This window comes from Podarcis gaigeae, assembly GCF_964106915.1.
Source record: "Podarcis gaigeae genome assembly, chromosome: 17".
NCBI classification, from domain to species: Eukaryota; Metazoa; Chordata; class Lepidosauria; order Squamata; family Lacertidae; genus Podarcis; species Podarcis gaigeae.
In genome coordinates this window covers 11,976,371-12,000,957 of record NC_139694.1, presented here as the reverse complement: position 1 = coordinate 12,000,957, position 24,587 = coordinate 11,976,371, and the positions used below count along the sequence as shown (strand labels likewise).

The following is a 24,587-nucleotide window of genomic DNA, read 5'->3' as shown; positions in this document are numbered from 1 at the left end:
CGTTTATTATTACAGCTGAGCGATGTGTTGGCAAATATGGATTCTTACCATTCTTAGAAAGTTTTGAACCGGACCTTTAGGACAGCGTGAACACTTTTTGCAAAAAATAAAATAAATGAACCACATACACATTTACGTTTTTGAATATGTAAGGCCCTAGAGGCAAAATGAGGCCATATTCTGGAGCTGCTTGGCAGGAGCTTTTGCCTGGAAAGATGTGTGGCGAATAATTAGTTTAGTACTCAGAACTCCAGAAGAAAACTGTGCCTCCACAGCTATCTTGGGAGCGTTGCAAAATGCTGTTGCCATGAGCAACGAATCCTGTCCTTGTGACCATGAGCCCATTCTCAGAACGATGTGGATGTCACGAACACCCCCTCCTTCCCTGAATTCCCTGCACATGGAAAAGCCTTTGTAAAGAAGGGGAAGGGTCATGTCTTGTGCCTGGTGGGACTGGCAACCTGATCATGAGGAGCAGAGAGTCAACCTCTTATTTAGCACCAGGACCCTGCACTGCAATGCCGCAATCACCTCTTTCTCTTGCCTGATTCTGTGTGTCTTCAAAGCACACGTTACTTGTGGTGACGCGAAAGGGGGCTTCTTCACTGGTGGCATCAGTGCTTTGGAATGCACTCCCTAATGAAATATGAGAGGTCCAATCTGTATTGGCATTGCACTGTTTACACAGACATTCCCAAGATCTTTAGATCCAAATCTCCTGTTTGTATTGATGTGTTGTTCTAACATATATTCTAATCATGGGTGTTTATATTTTAATGTTTGTATAACTGGTTTTAATAATTTGCAAACCATTTAGAAGCCTATTTTGGCATGAAATGGTGTATAAAGTTGTTGTTGTTGTTGTTGTTAAACATGAGTGAATGACTTATTTTGTGCTGTGCTTTGAAGGCACTCTAAGGCAGTTAGACAAATTCTTCTTCCTCTGTGAGTCTGCAAATCTCATCACACAGTGAGTGTCTGACCTCATTCTTTCTTGAATCCCCCAAAGATACCAAGATCTCTTAAAGATATCCGGGGATGGGGGGACGGGACAGGGCAAACACAAGTAATGACCGGGTCGCCTGGATTTTGGATCTGTATATTCAACACTGTAAGTCCTAGACAAATACACACTACTGTGAATTCACAGAGCTCTGTTAACAACTGAGACTCGGTGTTTGGATAGACATTGGCCCCATGTGCACTGAACAGCACAACACACTAAAATTCACAGTTAGGAGGCATATTATAAAAAGTAGAGAAATATGGAAAGATTTGTTCAAGGTGTTTGGAAGGTTTTGATGAAACCCATTACAGTTTTATGAATGTAACTTGAAAATATATTCCCAGAGGGTGAAAATAGGGCAGCACCAAATAGAAAAGAGAAGGAAGGAAGGAAGGGAAGGAGAAAGAAGGAAAGAAAGAAAGAAAGAAAGAAAGAAAGAAAGAAAGAAAGAAAGAAAACCATGCTGGGCAATTAACTACTGGTATGATCACATTTCTCCGAGCAGTGAGATGCTCCAGAGGTGCTGTTATATGTTGTTTTCACAAATGCATGCATATTTATGCAGACTTTCCCCTAATCTACACCTTTGTGTTAATATTTTTTTGCTGGACAACTGAACCACAAAATTCAGAGAGGTGCAGAGTTTGAGGGATAATTGTGATTAGGTTTTGGGAAGTGTGAAATTGGTAATTTCACATTTAAACGTGAACCAAATTTCTCTTTCCCCCCCCCCCCAGCTTGAAGCTTACTCAATGTTCCCCCTCATCTTCATATTGAAAGGAAACATCAGTAGCAATAAGCAATAAGCAAGTGGCCTTTCAGGTAACCTTGTCCATCATTGCTGATCTTCATACCAAGAAGTACTGACTGGATAGCCCAGCTCAGTAGGCAGGGGTCAGCAAACTTTTTCAGCAGGGGGTTGGTCCACTGTCCCTCAGACCTTGTGGGGGGCCAGACTATATTGAGGGGGGGAACGAATTCCTATGCCCCACAAGTAGCCCAGAGATGCATTTTAAATAAAAGCACACATTCTACTCATGTAAAAACACCAGGCAGGCCCCACAAATAACCCAGAGATGCATTTTAAATAAAAGTGCACATGCTACTCATGTAAAAACATGCTAATTCCCGCCCTGTCCGTGGACCGGATTTAGAAGGCGATTGGGCCAGATCTGGCCCCCGGATCTTAGTTTGCCTACCCATGGGTTAGCAAAACAACAACAACAAACCTATGGTTCCGTGAAACATACTCAATAGGCACACAAGACGTAACTGGCTGTACTTTTGAATAAAGTATACTATTCATTGTATCAAATTGTAGATTTCAACAGAGGTTACATAAGGTTCAACAACAAAAAAACAGAAGACCCAGTAGATTAGTTCATTCTCTAGTCAGTTCATGTATGAAACTTCCGTTGAAATCTACAATTTGATACAATGAATAGTATACTTTATTTATCCAAAAGTACAGCCAGTTACATCTTGTGTGTTTATTACCCATGGGTTAGAGCGTGGTGCTGATAACGCCAAGGTTGCAGGTTCGATTCCCATATGGAACAGCTGTATATTCCTGCGTTGCAGGGGTTGGACTAGATGATCCTCAAGGTCCCTTCCAACTCTTTGATTCTATAAATCCCCTTCCAAGCCAAGGAATCACCAGAATGCAGTCTAAAAGTCCCTGGACCAGTCAGCTGAATATTTATGCACTGATTTCTATTACCCTTTCTGGTCCCCCCCCCAAAAAAAAATCTTGTGATCACAATTTGCTGTGAATTGTGTTTTCTTTGCTTTCATAAAATACTAACCCACTCCATAAATGCCAGACAGCACATGATGGTGATTGTCCAGACCAGTCCTCAAAACCCTTTCCAGCGAAATGCAATTCAGCTATACTTCTTTTCTTTAAAAATGCCTGGTGTTTGGTAGTAAATATATGTTGTGAGAACAGAAACAAAGTAAGCCCAGGAGAAATTTTCAGACAGTGGTGAAGCAGTGCCAGACCTCTGGAGCCTAAAAGGAATAATCAGGAAATATGACGTCTACCCTGGTTCTGCTGATGCCTTCTGTATTCTCCTTTCATCTTTCATTACAGTACAGCACCTTTCTACTTTCAGTTGCTCTTAGATGGATAATTTCATACCAGGGAAAACAAGCTGAAGGGAGGGAGCGTTTTTTTTGCCAGGAAAGGTGTGCAATGTAAAGAGTTCTCCATGCGCTCAAGGGCTGTTTATAACAAGGAGAGGGTTTGTTGTTTTTACACATGTAAAAACAGGGCAGAATGATACACTAGTATCATGGCAGACACTGTAATCATAATTTTACATTTCTGTCGCTTTTTCCAAAAGATCAGCATAAGAAGGCTCCGTATGCTGGGTGCAGTGGATGGGTAAACGTCCTGAACTAAGTTACCTTAGAGAAAAAGCTGGGGGGGGGGAGAGATTTGCACGCATAAAATCACCTTAAAATGGTCATTTGCAAATTTTGATGACAAATGTTTGCATTGTAGTCTCTGATTGTTTGCTGGGTGCTTCTGTTTGACACCCAGGGCAGATCTACACTATGCGTTTAAAGCACTTCCAGTGCAGATTTAAAGCAAATGGTTGCAAAGGTTGCAGGTTCGATCCCCATCTGGGACAGCTGCACATTCCTGTATAGCAGGGGGTTGGACTAGATGATCCTCAGGGTGCCTTCCAACTCTACAATTCTATGATTCTCTCCCCCCCCACACACACACTCAAAGAATCCTGGGAGCTATAGTTGCCCCCTCATAGAGCCCCCAACACTGCTGAAAAAACTACAGTTCCCAGAATTCTTTGGGGCAGCCATGTGCTTTAAATGGGCATTACGTGTAGATCCACCCATAGTCATACTAGTATTTGTTATTGACAGCTGGTTGGTTTTTTTATAGTATTGGAAAACTAACATGAAGTGTAATACAGTGGTACCTCGGGTTAAGTACTTAATTCGTTCCGGAGGTCCGTTCTTAACCTGAAACTGTTCTTAACCTGAAGCACCACTTTAGCTAATGGGGCCTCCTGCTGCTGCCGTGCCGGCAGAGCACGATTTCTGTTCTCATCCTGAAGCAAAGTTCTTAACCTGAAGCAATATTTCTGGGTTAGTGGAGTCTGTAACCTGAAGTGTATGTAACCTGAAGCATATGTAACCCGAGGTAGCATTGTAATGGTATTTGGCAATCCCCAGGGGCATATGCTAGTCTGTTGAAGCAAAGGTAACAAGGAGTCATACCTCAGCACTTTAAAAACCAAACACCGTATTTTTCCGTGTATAACACGCCCCCGTGTATAAGACGCCCCCTGTTTGGGGGGACTCAAAATTAAGAAAATGGGGGGAGAGATTGTATCCGTGTATAAGATGACCCCCAATTTTAAACATATTTTTAAAAGAAAAACCTAGTCTTATACACGGAAAAATACGGTAATTTCTTATGGAAAGCCACTTCCGGCCTGCCCAGGAGGTGGGGTTGCGGGCTTCACGCCCACCCCCACATGAGCAGGGGCTGGTTTCAGCCCCCGCGAGAACAGGGGAATCCCTGCCAGGTCTGCCCTATTTAGGGCCGGCACAGAGGGGGCTCGCCCTCTTTTCGCCGGCTCGCCCTCACGTTTTCCCACCCTCCCTCCCTTTAGGTTTGCTTTAGGTAGGTCATTGACTTTGCTATGGACTTCGGTCTGTCGCCGCAAGGGGCATGGTAGGAATTTTTCCCAATTGGCAATTTGTAGCCTTTTGGTTTTTCGCCTACCTCGTAGCAACTTGTCATAACTTTTCGGCATTGGCGGTAGGCATTGGTAAGAAGGGGTTAAGAGGATGTGGGGGGGAGGATGCCATCACCTCCCCTCAGTGAGCGAAGGGTGGTCCGTTAAAGGACTCCGGGGGGCGTGGCCCTGTCTGAAGCCTATGGAGGTGTGGGCCAAAGGCACGCCCCCAAACGGTGACCTGGGGGAGCTCCTGGTTGACGTGCCTCGGCAGGAGACTCCCCCAATAAAGTGTTAACCCTTCCCCGTGTCTCCAGCAAATAGGCTGGAGCCGGATAGTCGATAAGACCAATGCCTAAGCCAATGCCTCTCATTCCTGAATTCAATAAAGTTGTGGCCTAATTCACCCAATGAACCTTAATTATGATGTCTCGTGTTTTTATTTATCCTGGTGGGGGGCGGGAACCCGCCACGCAATGCACCTTTATAGATTAGATGGCTGTAGTTTGCAAAAATGTGATAGTAAATCTCAGTGCTTTAAGGTGCCACACAATACATTAGTTTATTATATTTGACAGTACTGAGCACTGCTGGAATGCAATAGTGTACAGCATGCGGCAGAATATTGTCAGGGGCATGCACAGAGCACATAGGGTATGGCTGCACATCACCATCGGAACCAGAAATATTAGGGTATAACCCATTATACCTGGGAATAAATCTATTTGACCCCATTGAGGATTACTTCTGTATAGATTTTGCATTGTGTTTGATTACAGGTTTAAGCTGATGAATCAATTAAGTCTGCATGAAGTCTTGCATGTGAGACAAAACCAACAGTTCTACAAAGAAAAGCATCTCTTCTTTATTTTTAAGGTGATGCGCACCAGTTCGCAGCAGGCATCTTCTTAGAAGAGCAATTGCTTCCAGGTTGAAATATAAGAGGGCATTAACTCTTGTAGGATAACACTGGTTGCAGGGCCAGCCCACTCATGAGGCAAGGTGAGGTGACTGCCTCAGATAACAGTAGGAGCACCAACTCCTGGGGACACCAGCTCCCTTTTAACCCTCCCTATATTTTGGGGTAGGGCCCAGGGGGGCTCCCAATGCCCAAAAAGCGTGGAGGCATAGCCACAGCCAACCATGACAGGGCTCCAGCGGCCAGCTCCTTCTCCTCCTGCAGCAGAGGGGAAAGGGAATTGACATCAGGAGGAGGTGTCACTGGCCATTGAAGCCACACAGCCACCACATTTGGCTCCCCCCTCCACCTCCTCCCAATGTCCTGACATCACACACAAAACACTGGGACATTGGGACATCACACGTGTGACACTGAACCCGCCCCCCCAATCACCCTGGCACCTCTGGATGACAGGATCCACAGGGGCAGCAGATTCCAATGTAGATCTTCATTCCCCACTTGCTCCTGATCTAGATCTTCACTCACTCACTCACTCCTTCTTCCCTGGCGAGAGAGGAGGGATGCCATTTTGTGCTTCGCCTCAGGTGCCAAAATGTCTTGCGCCGACCCTAACTGGCTGCGCCTGCAGTTTTTGAAAGCGTGAGCTTTAAAAATAATTGCATTAAAAAAATACAAAAACCTGCTGACCAATTCATCAGACGTATGTTTTTAGCAGATTAAAGTGTTTTTAATCCAATGAACTAATCAATTAAATACCGTAGGGCTGAATGCATTATTTACCCATTGTGAACAGGGACTATTCCAAAGAGTACATTCAGCATCCATCTGTAATTGCATATGGCACTGATGAAAATCACTTGTTTTTCATTCAGGAAAAATAAACCATGAACCTGGGTTTGGACTTACCACCCAGCCAGACTATGGTTTGTTTCTCAGCAATGTGGTAGCAGCAGGAATGGGGGAAGAAGATAGTTCCCACAATTTCAGCAGCTTACGCCACCATGCTAAAGGTTTTCATTTAAACCATAGTTTAGTATAACTACGGTTTACAGTAATGAGCAAATAAGGCCATTGGGCTACATCTGCTTATATAGATGGATGCACATATAGCAGTGCATATTATTTACTATGCCTTACTAGCTTGATACGTAAATTATTTGATTTCTGTAAAACAGTGCTTTCTCAAAGCTTCTTTTTTCCAATGCAATTCACGAACCCTCTTTCAATGCAAGTTTAGCTATTATTTGAATATGGTCATGTAGTTTCTTGAAGTTGCTGTTCCAAGGCTACACTTCTATATCCATTTACCTGGGAGTAGGGATGGAGGAGAAATTCAATTTTGTTTGCATTGTACCTAATTTGCATTTCTCAAGGCAACACATGAACCAAAATGCACCCATCCCCCAGATTTTAGCCATCCTATGAAATTTGTACTTCTGTGAAGTTTGCAATGCAGTTCTCTGGTCAAGTAATGGGTGCACACCAAAATGTACAGACGAGGATAATGTGTTCATAAAATACGTATATTAGAAAATAACATACAAAAATGCATTATACAAGGGGTATAAAGGTAAAGGTACCCCTGCCCGTACGGGCCAGTCGTGTCCGACTCTAGGGTTGTGCGCCCATCTCACTTAAGAGGCCAGGAGCCAGCGGTGTCCGAAGACACTTCCGGGTCACGTGGCCAGCATGACAAAGCTGCTCTGGCGAGCCAGCACCAGTGCAGCGCACGGAAACGCCATTTACCTTCCTGCTATAAAGCGGTACCTATTTATCTACTTGCACTTAGGGGTGCTTTCAGACTGCTAGGTGGGCAGGAGCTGGGACCGAAAGACGGGAGCTCACCCCGCCATGGGGATTCGAACTGCCGACCATACGATCGGCAAGTCCTAGGCACTGAGGCTTTTACCCACAGCGCCACCCGCGTCCCCATACAAGGGGTAACTGGTTGCAAAAATATGCACATTAACAAAACCGCATACAAAACTGTGTTTATTGGAAGAAATTCACACTAAAATGCTGACAATTTTTCATAACGATCTGAAAAATAAAATCTCACTAAGTACTGCAGAAATATGAAGAACTCAGTTTAAGATTAGGAAAAGGAGAGAAAGCAGAAAGGACAGCTTTGTCCATCCCTATTCAGGAATAAGCTCCACTGAACCCAAAGGGACTTACTGCTGAGAAGACATGTATAGGATTGTACTGTAAGCTTTTCCTCCCCATGACTTGTTATTAAACATAATAAGAGACTTTGAGATTTGGCAGCTCCTGTAATAACATACGCAAGACCTTACATACAGTATCAACTGCCTGGCTGTAGCCTGGAGTGACGTCAAATGTCTCACGAGCCCTGATTGGCTCCAACCTTGCAAAAACAACATTTAAATGTTGCCCTGCAGGTGATTTTAGAATGGAGAGCAAATTGCTTCGATTTTCAGTCTTAAGTTGTTTTCCCCCCTCATCCCGTCTCAGGATCCCAAGAATGCTTCCCCACATTTAAGAGGTAATTCTATTTCATATGACTCCCCTTCATTTTGATTTTTGAAATTTGCGTTTTACTTTGCTAAAGAGCGTAATGGTTGATTAATTGAAAAAGGAACAACAAGCAATCAGAGACCGTGTGATGTATTAATTGATGTGTCATTTTTTTCATTACTTTGCAAATACTGTGCAGCAAAATAGATATTGCTTTAGATTTAAAATCATAATAATAACAACAGCACAGTCCAATCAGAGTTATGTGACAAGTCCCACTTATTCCCACAGGAGGGATTTAAACATTCATCCATGGGACCTACTAATTTAGGAATAAATCCAATCAAACTCAGTGGGGCATACTTCTCTGTAGACAGGTATAGGTTTGCACTGTAAATCAATGTTAAAAAAGGCAGTGGGGACCCAATCCAACATGCAGTTGGGGCTATCTAAAAGCGAAAATTCTCAGGTATGGCTTTTGCCATGCTTCCTTTGCTGTATCAACTTTGTAAATGCCAGTAATTTGCCTTTTTTATTTAAACTGTTTGAAAACAAGGATGCTTGGTGATGTGATATTTCTTGGGATTTTGTTGTAATGTATATTGCCTGATCTTCCCAATGTCTATTGTGTATGATACAAAATATTTAGATTTTTTCACTGTGTTTTGAGATGTGCAACCCAATTCTGTTTTAAAATATTAATAAAGCTCGTTACTTCTATCTATATGGTACAGTGGTACCTCGGGTTGCAAACACCTTGGGCTACAAACACTTCAGGTTACAGACTCCGCTAACCCAGAAGTAGTACCTCGGGTTAAGAACTTTACCTCAGGGTGAGAACAGAAACCGGCCGCTACCAGCTGCCAGCCGCGGGAGGCCCCATTAGCCTCAGGTTAAGAACGGTTTCTGGTTAAGAATGGACCTCTGGAACGAATTAAGTTCGTAACCAGAGGTACCACTGTAATGTGTTCATTTTTGTACCTAAATGATGGAGTTGTCCACAGTAGCAGATCTGATGTGGAACTTCTTCTGGGGGTAAATATGCATAAACTTCCCTAGGGGCATGTGTTCATCTCTTCTGTGTGATCTATAGATTTTGCAATGTTCTACTTATGCAAGATCTCTTAGGCTCGCAGACCAGAGAGGTGAAACTTCTACTCCAGCTATGGCTATGGACTTATTTTCTCCTTGGGCAGGGTGTGGGGTATGAACAGTGCCGGATTTACGTATAAGCTAAACAAGCTATAGTTTAGGGCCCCACTGTCTTGCCCCCCACAAAATATACTTCTTCTTAATTGTATCTCACTATGAATATACTTCTTCTTATTTGTATTTCAGTTCAACAATTACTTTGATAAAATACATATTTTGTTATGTGCAAATGGCTTTAGATACCTATTACAGTGGTACCTTGGTTTACAACCATAATCCATTCCAGAGGTCCGGGTGTAAACCAAAACAGGTTGTAACCCAAGGAGTGCTTTCACCAATTGGGCCTCAAAAAAAGGGGGGGTTATAATTTTAAAAAATGGGTTGTAATCCAAAAAATGGGACACGCGTTTGACGTGGTTGTAATCCAAAATGGTTGCAAACCAAGGTACCACTGTAGGTCCATAAATTACCATATAGCATATATGCAACACAAAAAACAGCGACAATTCATTGTTGACAAAGGACAGCTGGACATATAAAGGGTCCCATTACCTTCAGTAGCTTAGGGCCTCATCAAACCTAAATCCGACCCTGGGTGTGAAATAGCAGAGGCATCATATCTTCCTGTGCCTCTTCTGGGAATATATTTACAGTATCAAACACTGTATAGTCTTATATACCTACTACATCCAGGTAACAAGTGTATTTACCTGAATGGAATCAAATCAATGAAAACACATGGATCAGATGACACTTATTCAAACCCATGTCATCAATAGACTCAGAGTGCCCAGAGCTGCTGGCAACCCAGTCAGATGGATGGGGTACAAATAATAACCATTATTTAAAGGAGGCAACCATCAATTGGCTGTAAATGTCATTTCAGAAAGGGTAAAAAGACAAGAAATTAAACAAGTTATGGAATTATGAACTGGGTATTGGCCACTGAAGGCGCCTGGGTGAGAGAGTTTCAGTTGGTCCTCCAGATGTCAACTCCAAGGAAAGAGAAGTGTGTGGCGACAGACTGGCCGCTGTGGAGATTGAGCTTTCTGGCACTTTATGGAATGGGGGAGAGACTTGGGCCACCACCCTCAACCCTGCTTCCTATTGAAGTCATGACTAAGTTCTGTAATTACTGGGGTTTTTTTTATTATCTGTATTGTTGCTTTATACTATTATGCTGCACGTTTTTAAACAGTATACCACCTTGGGGACAGAAAGGAAATTCGTAAATTATTGTATAACTAGTAAATGAACAACCATGGCTGAAATGGGTTATTATGCTATACATATATAACAGCAGCGCTGTCTCTGAGTTCAGAACTCCGGCCAGAGTCTTAATAGCACAAGGACGGAAGAACGAAGAAACCCCGACAAAAGATCAGTGGCAAGGGAAATTGATGGACTATGCGGAATTGGCAAAATTGACATACAAACTGCGTGACAAGGACAACTGTGACTTTAAAGAAGAATGGGAACCTTTTACAAACAACAACAAAATGAACTGGACTCCTTGGCAGGTTTTGAATGAACATACACAAATTTATTGTTGCTAATATAATAGATGGATAACTGAAGGATCTTTACATTTTTGCAACGTGCAGAGAATAATATGTATTAAAAAATCAGAGAGAGAAGCTGAGGGAAGTCATAGGGAGGAGGGTATGTGGGGGAGGGAGGGGGGAAATGGGGAAAAATATAATGAAGATGATTTGTTGGAATGATTTGTTATGTGAAAACAGTTAAATTTTTAAAAAACAACAAACTGTCCAGGACAGTCAGTGGGGGAAGAGTTGGGTGTCTTCTCCCCCCCCTTCCTTCCCGGTATAACTTTCTTGATCGCCACCCTCCTGTTGCTTTCAGCAGGAGGAAAATACCCATGCCAGCTGCAAACCAGAGGAGTAATAGTGATGGGCCTTTCTGCCACCCCAATGAGGCACTTTCTATTAACAGGGGAGGGGGGAATTAACAGGATCAAGCAGCCCCACAGCAGACAGGCTGGAAAGATACAGCTGCTCCCTAAAGCATTATTTAGCAGAACCCTATTGCAGTGGTGGTGGCGCTGTGGGTTAAACCACAGAGCCTAGGACTTGCCGATCAGAAGGTCGGTGGTTCAAATCCCTGTGACGGGGTGAGCTCCCATTGCTCAGTCCCTGCTCCTGCCAACCTAGCAGTTTGAAAGCATGTCAAAGTGCAAGTAGATAACTAGGTACCACTCCGGCGGGAAGGTAAACGGCATTTCCATGCACTGCTCTGGTTCGCCAGAAGCGGCTTAGTCATGCTGGCCATATGACCCGGAAGCTGTACACCGGCTCCCTCGGCCAGTAAAGTGAGATGAGAGCCGCAACCCCAGAGTCGGTCACGACTGGACCTAATGGTTGGGGTCCCTTTACCTTTTATATTGCAGTGGTGGGGAACATTTGGCCCTTCAGATGTTGTTGCAGCCCCAGCTAATGAGCGTTTTTTTTTATGGCCGTGCTCTCGTGAGAGCCAAAACAGGACATCCAGTCAGAGGCTGGGATGGCTTCTGTAATTCTGAGATGTCCCGTTGAGGTGTATGTAATAATTAGGGGTGACAGGAGTTGGAGTCCATCCTCACCTGGAGGTTCACAGCTTCCCCATCCCTGTCCTTGGCAATTATAAAAAATAACTGTCCTGCGTTTCTCTCAGGTGTCTTTTGTGGGGTGTCTTCTTACACAGTGCAGTTCTGAGGCTCCATGGTAAAGGAGACGACGTTTTCAAGACATAGTCAACATCAGGTATGCCAGGATCTGTTTGCTGAGGTATGCCAAAATCTGTCCCTGCTTCACTTTCAACTATTCTACGTATCTTAGAACTAGGCTATGGCAGTCTTCCGTAACCTGGTGTCTTACCATCTGCCTTTTAGGTAGGTTTGTATTAATGTGCAGGCCACACAAATGTCTCCTCCACCCCTAGTCATGTAACCAGAATGAAGACTAGGATGCTAATTTGCAGTAAAGAACGCCTGAAGATGCCCACACTTAAAATTATTGCATGTTATAATCAAGGCAGTGTGCTAAAATGAATGGCGCAATATATGTGATGCACTGTTGAGTGTGTGTATGTTTTTTTAATAGGCCGGAAAAGGTGAAGGATGAAGCTAACCCTTCTGTATCTTTGCCTCATGGGCACAGCTTTTGCCATGTCGGTGAGCATTTCAGATCCAGCCATTTTGCTAGGCCTCCCCTTTTTTTAAATTTTCCTCTGTGTGATCACTCAGCACCACTTTGTTCTTTCTTTCTACCGTAGCTGCGCAAACCCCGTAAGGCGGGATTTGGAAGTAAGAGTGAAGAAGTAAGTAAATTCCCTTCCATTTTTCTCATTCAACCAGATTTATCCAGCTCTGTATTTTCAGGGGCTACTCTGTCCCCCAATAATCCAAGCCCCTCGCAGGTGGTTTAGTCTGTTTCAGCTAGTAAACACTGTTTCATAGTAATGGAGCACCCTGACTCAGAGATGGCTAAAGTCAGAGGTGAATAAAGGGGAAGGGCCATAGAGGCAGAGAAAGTCTGAGATTCAGTCATTGGCATATCCAGGGCTGAATCTACACACATATTAGAAAATATGCTGCTTTTTTAAAAAAAATGTAAAATATATATGGAATTTGCCATTAGCTCACCAGCGCCACCTAAGGTTACATTTGTATAATGCACTTAAAACATTATATTTCCAGCTGTATAGTTGAGTCCTAAGTATGGCTAGGAAAACCCCTGCCTGAAATTCTGGAGAGTCCAACTCACCTCTGTTCCAAAGCATTGTACAATGGTACCTTGGGTTAAGTACTTAATTAGTTCTGGAGGTCCGTACTTAACCTGAAACTGTTCTTAACCTGAAGCACCACTTTAGCTAATGGGGCCTCCCACTGCCACCGCGCTGCCGGAGTGCGATTTCTGTTCTCATCCTGAAGCAAAGTTCTTAACCTGAAGCACTATTTCCGGGTTAGCGGAGTCTGTAACCTGAAGCGTATGTAACCTGAAGCGTATGTAACCCGAGGTACCACTGTATATACACCCCATCCCCAAAGAGAAGCAACAGTCTCACACACTCTCTTATGCAAACATTTTCCCTTGATGAACTCAACATCTGGCAGCATTAGAGTGGCCAGGTGAAAACAGAACAGGACATGACTCTTGCACCTTTATTTGTTGTGCAGAAGACTGAAACTCAGCAGGTGTAGCTTTTCAGATGGTGGTGGTGGGGTTTTGAGCCCTGCCTTCCTTTACCCCTGTCCACCCTAGGCAGAATTCCTCCATGCCTGGGTTCAAATTTGCCCATTTCAAGTTTGTTTGTGTACAGCTGTAGTTCTCAGCTTATTGTCTAGGGCCCAGGGGTGAGCAAACTTTTTCAGCAGGGGGCCGGTCCACTGTCCCTCAGACTTTGTGGGGGCCGAACTATTTGGGGGGGGGGGGGATGAACGAATTCCTATGCCCCACAAATAACCCAGAGATACATTTTAAATAAAACACATTCTACTCGTGTAAAAACATGCTGATTCCTGGACCATCCGCGGGCTGGATTTTGAAGGCGTTTGGGCCTGATCCTGCCCCCGGGCCTTAGTTTGCCTACCCATGGTCTAGGCAGCTCTGAAAACAAGTGAGGTTCAGCAGGCTTGGAAAATAATTTATCACTTCCAGCATTTTGAAATGACTGACAGGATGCGGGGCGGGAATAATTTACCCTTCCACAGTGCTAGTGAAGCCAATGGGACTAGAATCAAGTTGATTTAATTGAAAACCGGCTCTGTTTAAATACTGTTGTTCACGGAGAGCCAGATTCAAATGAAACACAGTCTGACTGTTATATTTCTTCACAGATGATGCAGTTTGGTCCGTATGGCTACATGAATTCCCCACAAGTAAGTTCACTCTTTTCTTGGTTCTTGAAAAATGCACTTTCTATACTTCAGAGGATAGCTCAGTCAGTAGACCATGAGGCTCTTAACCTTAGGGTTATGGGTTCAAGCCCAACATTGGGCAAAAGATTTCTGCATTGCAGAGAGTTGGAATAGATGATCCCTTTCAACTCTATTATTCTATGATTTTATTACATGTTTTTTATTATTTCTTTATTATTTGTACCGCACCCATCTGACTGGGTTGCCCCAGCCACTCTGGGCAGCTTCCAACATACATTTAAAAACATGTATATCCTGCCTTGCCACTAAGGATATCTCCTTCATGGCTTTCCTTCAATTTATGCTCACAACAACCCTGTGAGGTAGGGTTGAGGGAGACCCAAGGCCATCCAGCGAGCTTCATGGTAGAGAAGGTATCTGAACCTGGGTTTCGCTGGTCTTAGACCAACACTCCAATTAGAAATGCTATCTCACCATGTGCTGCTTTTATTTCTCTTTTAATCACATTTCAGCTGGCTCATCTGGCAGCTTCTTTATATGGCTACCGCTTGGGTTTCCCGCAGATGTTCCCCCAGCAGCCTATGTTGCCCCAGCAGAGATTTCTCCTCTGGCCTCAGCAGACACCAGTGCATCAAGTCGCCAGGTGGCCTCCACACAAGCCTCACCAAACTCCAGTGGCCAGGCAGCCAAACATCAGGCCGCAGCCAAGGCCGCAGTTAAAACCACAACTTCCGAGGCGTCCGCAGCCACAACCACGATTACAGCCGCCACCAAAGCAGCCGCAAAATACCTACCCTTCTCAGACTCACCAACAAGTGCTGGTTCATCAACCCCAAAGGGGGAAGCAGCAACAGCCTCAGGTAAACAAGCAAGTTTGATCGGGGGGGGGGGGGAATTGCTCCAATGTCCCCAGCATATCACTGTCTGCCAGTGCAAGGGATCAGCAGGGACGGCCCTATCATTAGCCAGAATGAGGGATCTGCTGCAGGCAGCAGATGTTGTAGGGCAGCAGTGGAAGCCACACACACACACCTACTTCCCTCTGTTGGAGGACAGAACTGTGAGTTCCACACAACCTTTCCTGAAGCTCCTAATATAATTTGTTTTGCTCAGGTGGGTGCCGGATTATGCTGTCCCATTGAAGTAAGAGCCGGCTGCCAGTCCAGTCAGCTCCTGTACATGGACCAGGGCTGAGAGGAGGTGCCATATTGACCTTTGCCTCAGGCAACAATATGTCTTGGGTCAATCCTTGCCTTCAACCCTTACTCCCATCGCTGTATTTGCAGGTCAGGGAAAGAAGCTGCAAATTTTCTACTTGTCACAAAATGTTAGGGTGACCCCTTGGCAGTGGCGTAGCGTGGGGGGTGCAGGGGGTGCCGGCCGCACCCTCCAGGGGTTAGGGTTAGGGGGCGCAAATCCACGGGTTAGGGGGCGCAAATTACTTGCCTTGCCCCGGGTGCTGACAACCCACGCTACGCCACTGCCCCTTGGCCTACTTTACGGGGGGGGGGCGTTCTATATTTGAAGGCATGCTCTATTTGAAGGACTGCTCTGCCCGTATATGGGTTAAAAATAAAGAACCCCAAGATGGGAGAGCTGTGGCCTTGAAATTAGTATTTGGATGGCAGACTGAGCTGGCACCAATGTCACTTGGTCACAGTCTTCCCGCTATGGGGAGATTCACTTTCTCTCTATGCAAATTACAAAAATTATGTGTAAATTGTGCCCTCTTTTGCCCATGTGTAAGTGGCCCCGCAAAGACACAGGAAAAAGACACAGGTGGCGACCCTAGTTTTCATTTTTAGGCTATGATTATAGGGCATACGCATCAGAAAGGAGGGGTATGAGGGGAAGAAAAATGAGAGCATGTGACTTACTGCACATGTGCCAGCACTTGACTGTACACACCATACGCTTAAAACACATTTCCCCCCACAAAGCATCCCAGGAAATGTAGTTTGTTAAGGGCGCAGTGTGGGGGTAAACAACAGTTCTCGTGTTTCTTTCGGGAAGGGTGCATGTCTTAAATGTACGGTGTGAACACAACCTTAGTTTTGGACATTTTCCACGTTAAAGGGGGGGGGATGTGTTATGTGGTGTCAGGCAAACCAACAGAACAGAAGCTACTCTCAGTGGTCAATGACAGCTGGAAATGTAGGTGGAATCACACTACAGTGGTACCTCGGGTTACATACGCTTCAGGTTACATACGCTTCAGGTTACAGACTCCGTTAACCCAGAAATAGTGCTTCAGGTTAAGAACTTTGCTTCAGGATGAGAACAGAAATCGGGCTCCGGCGGCGCAGTGGCAGCAGGAGGCCCCATTAGCTAAAGTGGTGCTTCAGGTTAAGAACAGTTTTAGGTTAAGAACAGACCTCCGGAACGAATTAAGTACTTAACCCGAGGTACCACTGTACTCTTTTTTATTGTAATCATTACATAGTGACTTTTTTTTTTTTTTGCAGGGAGTGTTAGATTTTGTCATAATGACACCTTCTCTTTCTCCCTCCAGGTATTCCCACCACAGCAACAATATCCTTGGCACTTCCTTCAGGTGAACGGATGTTCCTTGTTTAACACATGTAGAGAAATTTGACAATCATTTTTGTTGTGGAGTATTTATTTATTTTTTAATTAAAATGGACTTCTGATTAATAGGCCAGCAGATCTCTCCTTAAAATAAAAATGCTTCTAAGTTAAATTCTTCTAAATTCACAGGTGGAAGATGCTTTCTCAGGGCAGCCAAAGCTTTATCCTCTCAAACATGGGAGGAAGTGCTTAGAAACTCATTTTGGCATTAAGCAGTATATTGATGGATTCATTAATATCATTAACTGCCAATAATCATACTTTTTAAAATGATCCCCATTGTGACACGTATGTACCTTATCTGAAAGAATGCCTACCCCCTCAGCAGTGTCGTCGAGTCAATACTGTATGCAGATTGAGCTGATCACTGAAAACTCACATGGTTAATCTACTAAGATTTCTTCAATGGATTTGTTGCCAGCACCACGACAGCATTGGTCCAATGCATGCTTCCTCACAGATCTTTGTGATTTTTGTTTACATAGGAAGACAAGCGAACCACCAATAAATCAGAAACAATGCCTGTGGTTGGGTGATTTTGGGGAGATTCCATGTAAAAATTATGCAGTTCCATGTTTTTGTACCATGAAAACAATGGGAAACACCAGATCTGTGGTTCTTATGGTAGAGTCAACAGGTGCCAAAATGATCTGCCATGTGATGGGGGTGGGGTGGGGTGGAAGGAAGAATCCATGAAAAACTTAAGCTGTTTCAGGGGGCTGCATTTTTTTGTATCATTGTGTCTCCTAGATCTCTTCCCATTCTCTCTTATCTTCTTGGTCACTCTGATGCTGTTCAGATGCTCTGATCTCTGAAAAGCACTTAGAGCTAGAAGCGGAAGTGGGAATTGGTGCTGACCTGCTGGGAGCCTGAAGGGCCCTGCCCTGCTACTCTCCACCTGGCTTGGGGTGGGTCCTGACAGGCTCCATAAAGGAGTGTTGCTGCTGCTGCTCCTCAGCAGAGAGGGCCCTGTTTTTGTTTGTTTTGGTTTTTTAAAAAATGCTTTTATTTTTTTATCTATGTCATTTTAAATTGTGATTGATATTAATGCGCCAGAAGTGGTTTAGTCATGCTGGCCACATGACCTGGAAAGCTGTCTGTGGACAAACGCCGGCTCCCTCGGCCTGAAAGCGAGATGAGCGCCGCAACCCCACACTCGCCTTTGAGTGGACTTAACCCTCCAGAGGTCCCTTTACCTTTTTAACATTTTTACCTAGATTTTATGATTTATGTGGAAATTGTTTTCAATTTCATAGTGTACTTTTGATGTGTTTTATTTATTGTGTATGACTTTTGTTGTGTTGGTAATTACATAAATCTTGTCATGTTGTGAGCCGCCTTGAGCACTGATTTAACTATGGAAAGGCAGTATACAAATAAAAGGATGGATGATGAATGGAATTGGTGCCACTTCCTTGTTAAATTACAATTATGCTAACATGGCTGTTTTTCTTCTGCATTGTAGATGTTTGGTCATGGAGGCTTCCAACAACAACCATTTGGTCCATATCAGGGAGTAAGATATTCCATTTAAAGGCTTTGGGGTAGTGGGGACAATTTTGGGGACCACTTAGCTCTATCCCATAAATAAAGTGGCTTGTTTAATCAGGAATGATTGATTGACAATGTCTTTGTCTGAATTCTATTAGTATCTCCATGGGCTGCTAGGGATTGTGTTATATTCTTAAGATTATGGATGTTTTAATTGTGTTGTTGTGGTTCTGAAAAAGTTATAAAACTAAATAAACAAGCCCTGTGAAACTAATATAGATCCATACAGTGAATCCAAAATGCTGTTGATTCTTCCATTAGAAATATAAAGAAACGAATTCAGTAGAACAAAGGGGGAAGAAGTTAAGCACTTTTTGTAGTGTGGTGGGTGGGTATGAATCTGTCCCTCATTATTCATCAGATAGCTCGTGTCTGAGAAGCGAGGGAGAACCTTGCCAATTTCAACACATCATGTGTGCTTAGACACTGGTCTTTATGTTTTAGAATAGCTAAGCAATCTAATTTCTATGCCCTCCCCGCAAAGTCTATCCAAACTTACTCGGTTTTCTTTTTCTCCAGCGTATGCCATTTGGACAGCCACCTGCCAGCAATGAAGAAGGGGTAAATACAATTTGATATAATTGGGATGGTGTGAGCTAAACTGTATATGAAGCTGCAGGAAAGAGGACGTCTGAGGCATCCTTCTACATTCTCCTGCTATAATGTTCACTTGGGAGCCCCCCCTTCCCTTGACCTTCAGGAAGGTCAGGATGCACAGACCACATGGCTTTAATGTTTCCTGATTCTAGTGCTCAGAACTGCTAAGTGATGAATGCAGCTCTGAGGTCAAGACCTTTAACCCACAGTTAAAATAACTTTTATAATTCTATTAACAATAACATTTCATTCACAATTACTAGTAATTTTATTGCATTGGGTGGTATCAAACTATTTTACTCTCTTAATTATATTTGTAGACCCCCTATTATGGATATGGCTACCTTGGGATGGGAGGCAGAGCTCCGTATTCTGAAGAAATGCTTGAGCAAGACTTTGAAGAGGCAAAAGAAAAGGAAACCCCTAAAGAGAGCCCAACAGCTGATCCTGCAACCAACTCAACGGTCTTGGAAACAAATTCAACCATCTCTAATCAACCAAGCCAGGCAGCGAATGGCACTGCTTCTGGGCTCAGTTCAGCCGGCAATGGGGCTAATTCACCAGGCCTTGACAGGAACTTGCTCAGTGGAAATGGGATCCCAACACCGTCACCCACGGCTCATGTGTCGGCAAGGAACGGAGCAACATGGAATGGCATTGATCCCTCAAGTCAAAGGCCTCCATCTCCAGATGTCAATGCCATTCAAAGCTTTCCTTCAGGGGGCCAACAACCCCCAGGGTATGGTGCACATGTCTATAAGCCCCAACCAGATATGGGAGATACAAGGCACAATGCTTTGATTTCTAGAGGAAACCCCTCTACCCAAACTGAAAACCCAAAAAATTCCTTGACTTATGGAGAGTACTCTAACCACAGAGGCAATCTCCAGAATACAAACAGCAACCCTCCCTCAGTAAACAATAGACCTAACTTATATGAGCAACCCTATTATCTTGAGAGGAACCCATCAGGTCAAAGAGAAAGAGTGCCTTTTCCTAGTTCTGATCCACAAGGCCAGTGGAATAAAGTTCCAGTCTACAGGGATAATGGTCTAAATCATTCCCCATCTGAAGGCCATTCCCTGGACCCACAGTTTAATACAGCAGGACGACCTGAGGATGTCTATAATGAAAGAGAATACACTGAACGGCATCAGCCTTCTGGAATGCACCGAACAAACGCATTTTACCATCAGGAAGCATTCCTAGCCACAAGCAGAACTCCATTTGAAACAGAAGCCCGGTGGTATGAGTGGAAGGAGAAGCCCTTTATTCATCCAGATCGTGAAAGAGAACAATTTCAATCTTCACAAAACCGGAGGTGGAACAACCAAGAAGATCCACAGGTCTTCCGAGATGCTCCTCCCAGGTATAACTCAATGTATTCATCTGGTTCTTTTCAACGAACAGGACATGCTGCTTACTCTGAAAGGGAACTCAATGGCCAACAAACCAATTCCTTTTATCCCAGAGGATGGGAGGATAGAGAACATTCACCCACAATGAGCCCAGCAAACCAAAGAGAAAGTCCACCATATTCTCCAGATTTGCCTTCAAATCAGATGCAAAGAAACACCTATCACAGAAACGTTCTGCAGGAGCGTGAACCATATCCCAGGCAAAACCCATGGACCCAAGAAAAACAGGTGCTTGACCTTGACAGAGAGTACAGAAACCCTCCATACAATCCAACTCAACACCATGCATATCCAAAATATTATATGGAGAATCCAGCCAACCAAAGAAGTAATTTGCCATATGAGGAAATTAACCGGTGGTCTCCAGAAGAACATTCTCCAGTTCATGGCGCAGAACGCTTGAGACAAACAGAAAACATGCCATATCGCATGAACAATGCATTCGGACCCAGAGAAAGGAATTTGGAGAACCAAGCACCACATTCTCCATTACAAAGTGGCACTCTCCTCCAAAGCAGACCACAGTATCCTGAAAGAGATGTTTGGGTCCCCCAAATGGTGGGCCCATCTGCTCCAAAAGAAACTTCGCACTACTTTGATGCCTACCCCACAGACTTAAGGAAAAACCCAGCGAATGCTGAAGACACAGAAGGATCCATGCATGGGAGAGGACCAATCTCCAGTATTGATATTGCAGAAAGAAGACATCATTCTGACACACTGAGATACCCAGGTGATTACCCAAGAGAACCCAGAACTGTCACCTCACACACGACTGACAGCCACCTGTGCTGTGCAGGTGACTCCCCAGTGCCAAGAGAAAACTTACTGGCACCACTGCAAAGTGCTCCTCGTTTCCAGTTTGCTTCATGGGAGCAAAAAGGAAGCTCAGCATATCCAGAGAGCAACCATGCAAAACATGCCAGGGATGCCCCCTACCCAGCCGGCATTCAGTCTAATCACAGGGATATTTCTCTAAAGACTGGGAAAACAAAATCACAGAGAGAAAACTTGGATGCATTTGGAGAGGAAATAGCAGGCCTACAGACTGGTCCACCCTGCTCCAAATCGCACCTAAGAAAACAGGATGAACCTGAAGCCAACTATGAAACTGGTCTACCTGTACCAAGGAACACACCTTGTTATGGAAGCAGCATCCGAGGTGATGGACACAATGTCCTTGCTTGGATCGTGGGGGAAAATCAGTCCAAAAGAGAATCTGAAAGGGCAGCTTCTATGAAGTTTGTTCCTGAAAATGTACCACCACCACCTCAAGGGATCAGAAGTGCAGCGCATGATGGTGAAGATGTTAGGAAAGGAGAACGCGCAGCACTTGGGTTCAAGAGGACTCCATGCTTTGGAAGCTGGTTAAAGCAGTATTTATCCAGCACGGGAGCTCCGTCTGGTGATCTGCAGCACGACCAGTTTTATCCAGACAACCCATTGCCCACCAGGAAGCCAAACGTCATGGTGCCACCTGTACCACAGCCAATCTCTAGTACTGATCCATCTCATGATATAGAAGAAGCACCATTGAAATTCAGATCCCCGGGGGAAGAATTGGTTCAGCAAGCAAAGGAAAGGACACCGGACTGTTTACTGTTCCCAAACAAATGAAATGCTAAAGAACCTCCTTTTTTCAAGTTTGGAAAACAGCATCTCTAAAAAATGACAACGGCATGCTCATTCAGAGCACAGATGCAGGAAAATGGAACGTACATAATTGCATAATTACAAAGATGGGGAAATAACAGCTGAATTGTGTAGATTGTGCATGTGCATAATGTAGGTCATTTGGTATTTGGTTTTTCAAACCTCGGCTGGCATTTCACCCTTCAACATTCTAACCTTCAACCTTTCTTCTGGTTTCTGTAGGTCTCAACCAAAATGGGCTCCCAAAACTCTCTAAAACCTAAGGTTACCAGATTCCCTCCCCCCCCCCCGCCAATAAATCCAGGGACACTTTTCAATTTCCCCATTCCGGGGATGGATTTTGTCAGGGGACTGATTTGTAAATCAAAGGACTGTCCCCGGGAAACGGGGGTGTCTGGTAACCTTACCAAAACCTGTTTGCAGAGGATGGTGAAATTCTTATTAATATATTTCGATTTATTATCTGCCTTCACCATCAGGTCCCAGGGCGGGTTACAATACTTTAAAATTCAATGTTAAAAACAATTTTAAACAAATTACGGCCATAGGGATAGGTGAAGGTGGGGAAGTTATATCCCTAAATATTCTCTTGGAAGCATGCGGAATTCAAATGGGGGGAGAGAGAGAGAGAGAGAGAGAGAGAGAGAGAGAGAGAGAGAGAGATGGACTATGTACTTTTGGCAGGCTTCTCCCCTTCAGACCTTCCCTCAACATGTGAGACTGGTCTGAGACGTCACAATATGCCCATGCTGAGTGTGTGCAATCCTGCTGGCTCTCTGAACAGGGCCTTATGTATATGCACTAAGTCTTTTCCTTCCCTGCTGGTTTCACTTTGCACAATGCTTTTCAAAACGGCAACACCATCAACGTTATGGAAACATCGGCACGGCTTTTCCTTACTGGGCTACAAATTACTTGTTTGAAACAAATGTAATCTTCCCCTTCTTTTCTGAACATTTACTTGACATTAAAGTGCATTTATTATGGACACTTTTCCTCCCTTCATGTCTGTGTGGCGCGTTTTCCTGCTTCCATTTTGCTCCGTCTCTCATCGCAGAAGATGCCAATTAAACTGTCACAAGTTTAAAGAAGTTCAGAATTCAAAACTGGCAGGGTTTAATGGTGCTCTTAAAATAGCATAATTAACCAGCTTCCAAGGAAAACAGCAGTCTCCGTTGCTTCACCAGTGATATGATGTAATATAGTCCCGGAGACAGCAAAGTGGTTTAGTACTACCTTAAAGCCAATTAAATGTAAGAGGTGCTGATTTAATCCAACAATAGAAGTACCAGGATGTCAGGTTACATGGGAATAATGGTCCTCTCTGTCCTTCAGAAGTCAATTAAAATGTTATTTAAGCACACGGGACACTAAATGCACAGGAAACTGCCTAATACATAGTCAGGGAGCTGGCCCATCTACCTTGCTACTGTCTGCTACAGTGACTGGTAGCATCTCTCCAGAGTCCTAGGCAGGTGTATTTCTCAGCTGTATCTGCAGATGTTGGGGACTGAACCTGGGATATTGGACACACCATGTGTGTGCTTTGCCCCTGAGCTATGTGTACACAAACAGGATGGGCTGCAGTCTTGCACACGATAACAACAGTGCACACACAGAGCTGATTTCAATGGACTTAGTTAAACCTAAAGGTGGACCGGGCTAGCCTATTCTGCCTTGGATGTCTTGCATTAAGGCATTGTCCTTTTGATACATGTTGTCATGAACACACCTGCCGCAAGTAGAGAAACACAGCATGTGTTAGTAAGCAGTCAGACACCTGGGAGCAGCCCTCCTCCCCCAACACAGAATGGAATGTTGATAAGGAGTTAGCAGAGAGTGGGAGGGTGAGAAGTCAACTCACTCAAGAAGCACTAGCAGACTTGCAAGGCAGGAGGAATTAATCATCTGAGCCCAAAGAGTTGACATATGGGAAAGGTCGCAAACCTATGTGACATATGGGGCAGGAAGCAAACCCAGAAACGTAAGGGTCATAGGTTCAGGATATTCTGCAGAACCAGGAGGCATTCTTCAGAAGGGTCAACTGATTCATAAGCTGTGGATGTTTGGTTAGATGTCCGAGGCTAATTGTTTGCATTGCAATAAATCTTCAAGCTAATTACGACTTGTGCGCTGTGTTATCAAGATGGCAGCCTGGGCTCCTGACACATGTCCCCAAATGGATGTTTGCACTAAAGGTGGGTTTTGTGTCTGAAAACTAGGTGGCTGCTGCCAGCTTCTATGTGTGTCTCAATGGGTTTAATGAGACTTATGCCCAGGGGTGCCAACTTGAATCAAATATGGGGGGGGGGGGAGGTCAGCCCAGCCCTGCATAATTGATCACATGAGGAGATGCACTGATACCATTTGAATGGCAATGTGCATCAACTTTCTGCAATCCTTTCTGTGGCAGGGGGCCATTTGAAGTACAGTGGTACCTCAGGTTAAGTACTTAATTCGTTCCAGAGGTCCGTTCTTAACCTGAAATTGTTCTTAACCTGACTTTAGCTAATGGGGCCTCCCGCTGCTGCCGCACCGCCGGAGCACGATTTCTGTTCTCTTCCTGAAGCAAAGTTCTTAACCCGAGGTAATATTTCTGGATTAGCGGAGTCTGTAACCTGAAGCGTATGTAACC

General features: G+C 44.3%; 1 protein-coding gene across 2 annotated transcripts; it reads left to right on the top strand.

The window, feature by feature from the left end:
* The first annotated feature begins 7,938 nt into the window (after positions 1 to 7,938).
* On the top strand, positions 7,939 to 23,832 carry ENAM (enamelin). Of its 2 annotated transcripts, XM_083718526.1 has the most exons (10): positions 7,939 to 8,144; positions 11,939 to 12,027; positions 12,367 to 12,437; positions 12,539 to 12,583; positions 14,103 to 14,144; positions 14,657 to 15,004; positions 16,657 to 16,698; positions 18,199 to 18,249; positions 18,804 to 18,845; positions 19,202 to 23,832. In XM_083718526.1, exons 3-10 carry the CDS (start codon positions 12,384 to 12,386, stop codon positions 21,914 to 21,916), a joined length of 3,339 nt encoding a protein of 1,112 aa, XP_083574652.1. In that variant the 5' UTR covers positions 7,939 to 8,144; positions 11,939 to 12,027; positions 12,367 to 12,383; the 3' UTR covers positions 21,917 to 23,832. The 2 variants fall into 2 exon arrangements, with proteins under 2 accessions (XP_083574652.1, XP_083574653.1); XM_083718527.1 differs by lacking the exon at positions 7,939 to 8,144 and having other exon boundaries at positions 11,738 to 12,027.
* The last annotated feature ends 755 nt before the right edge of the window (positions 23,833 to 24,587 follow it).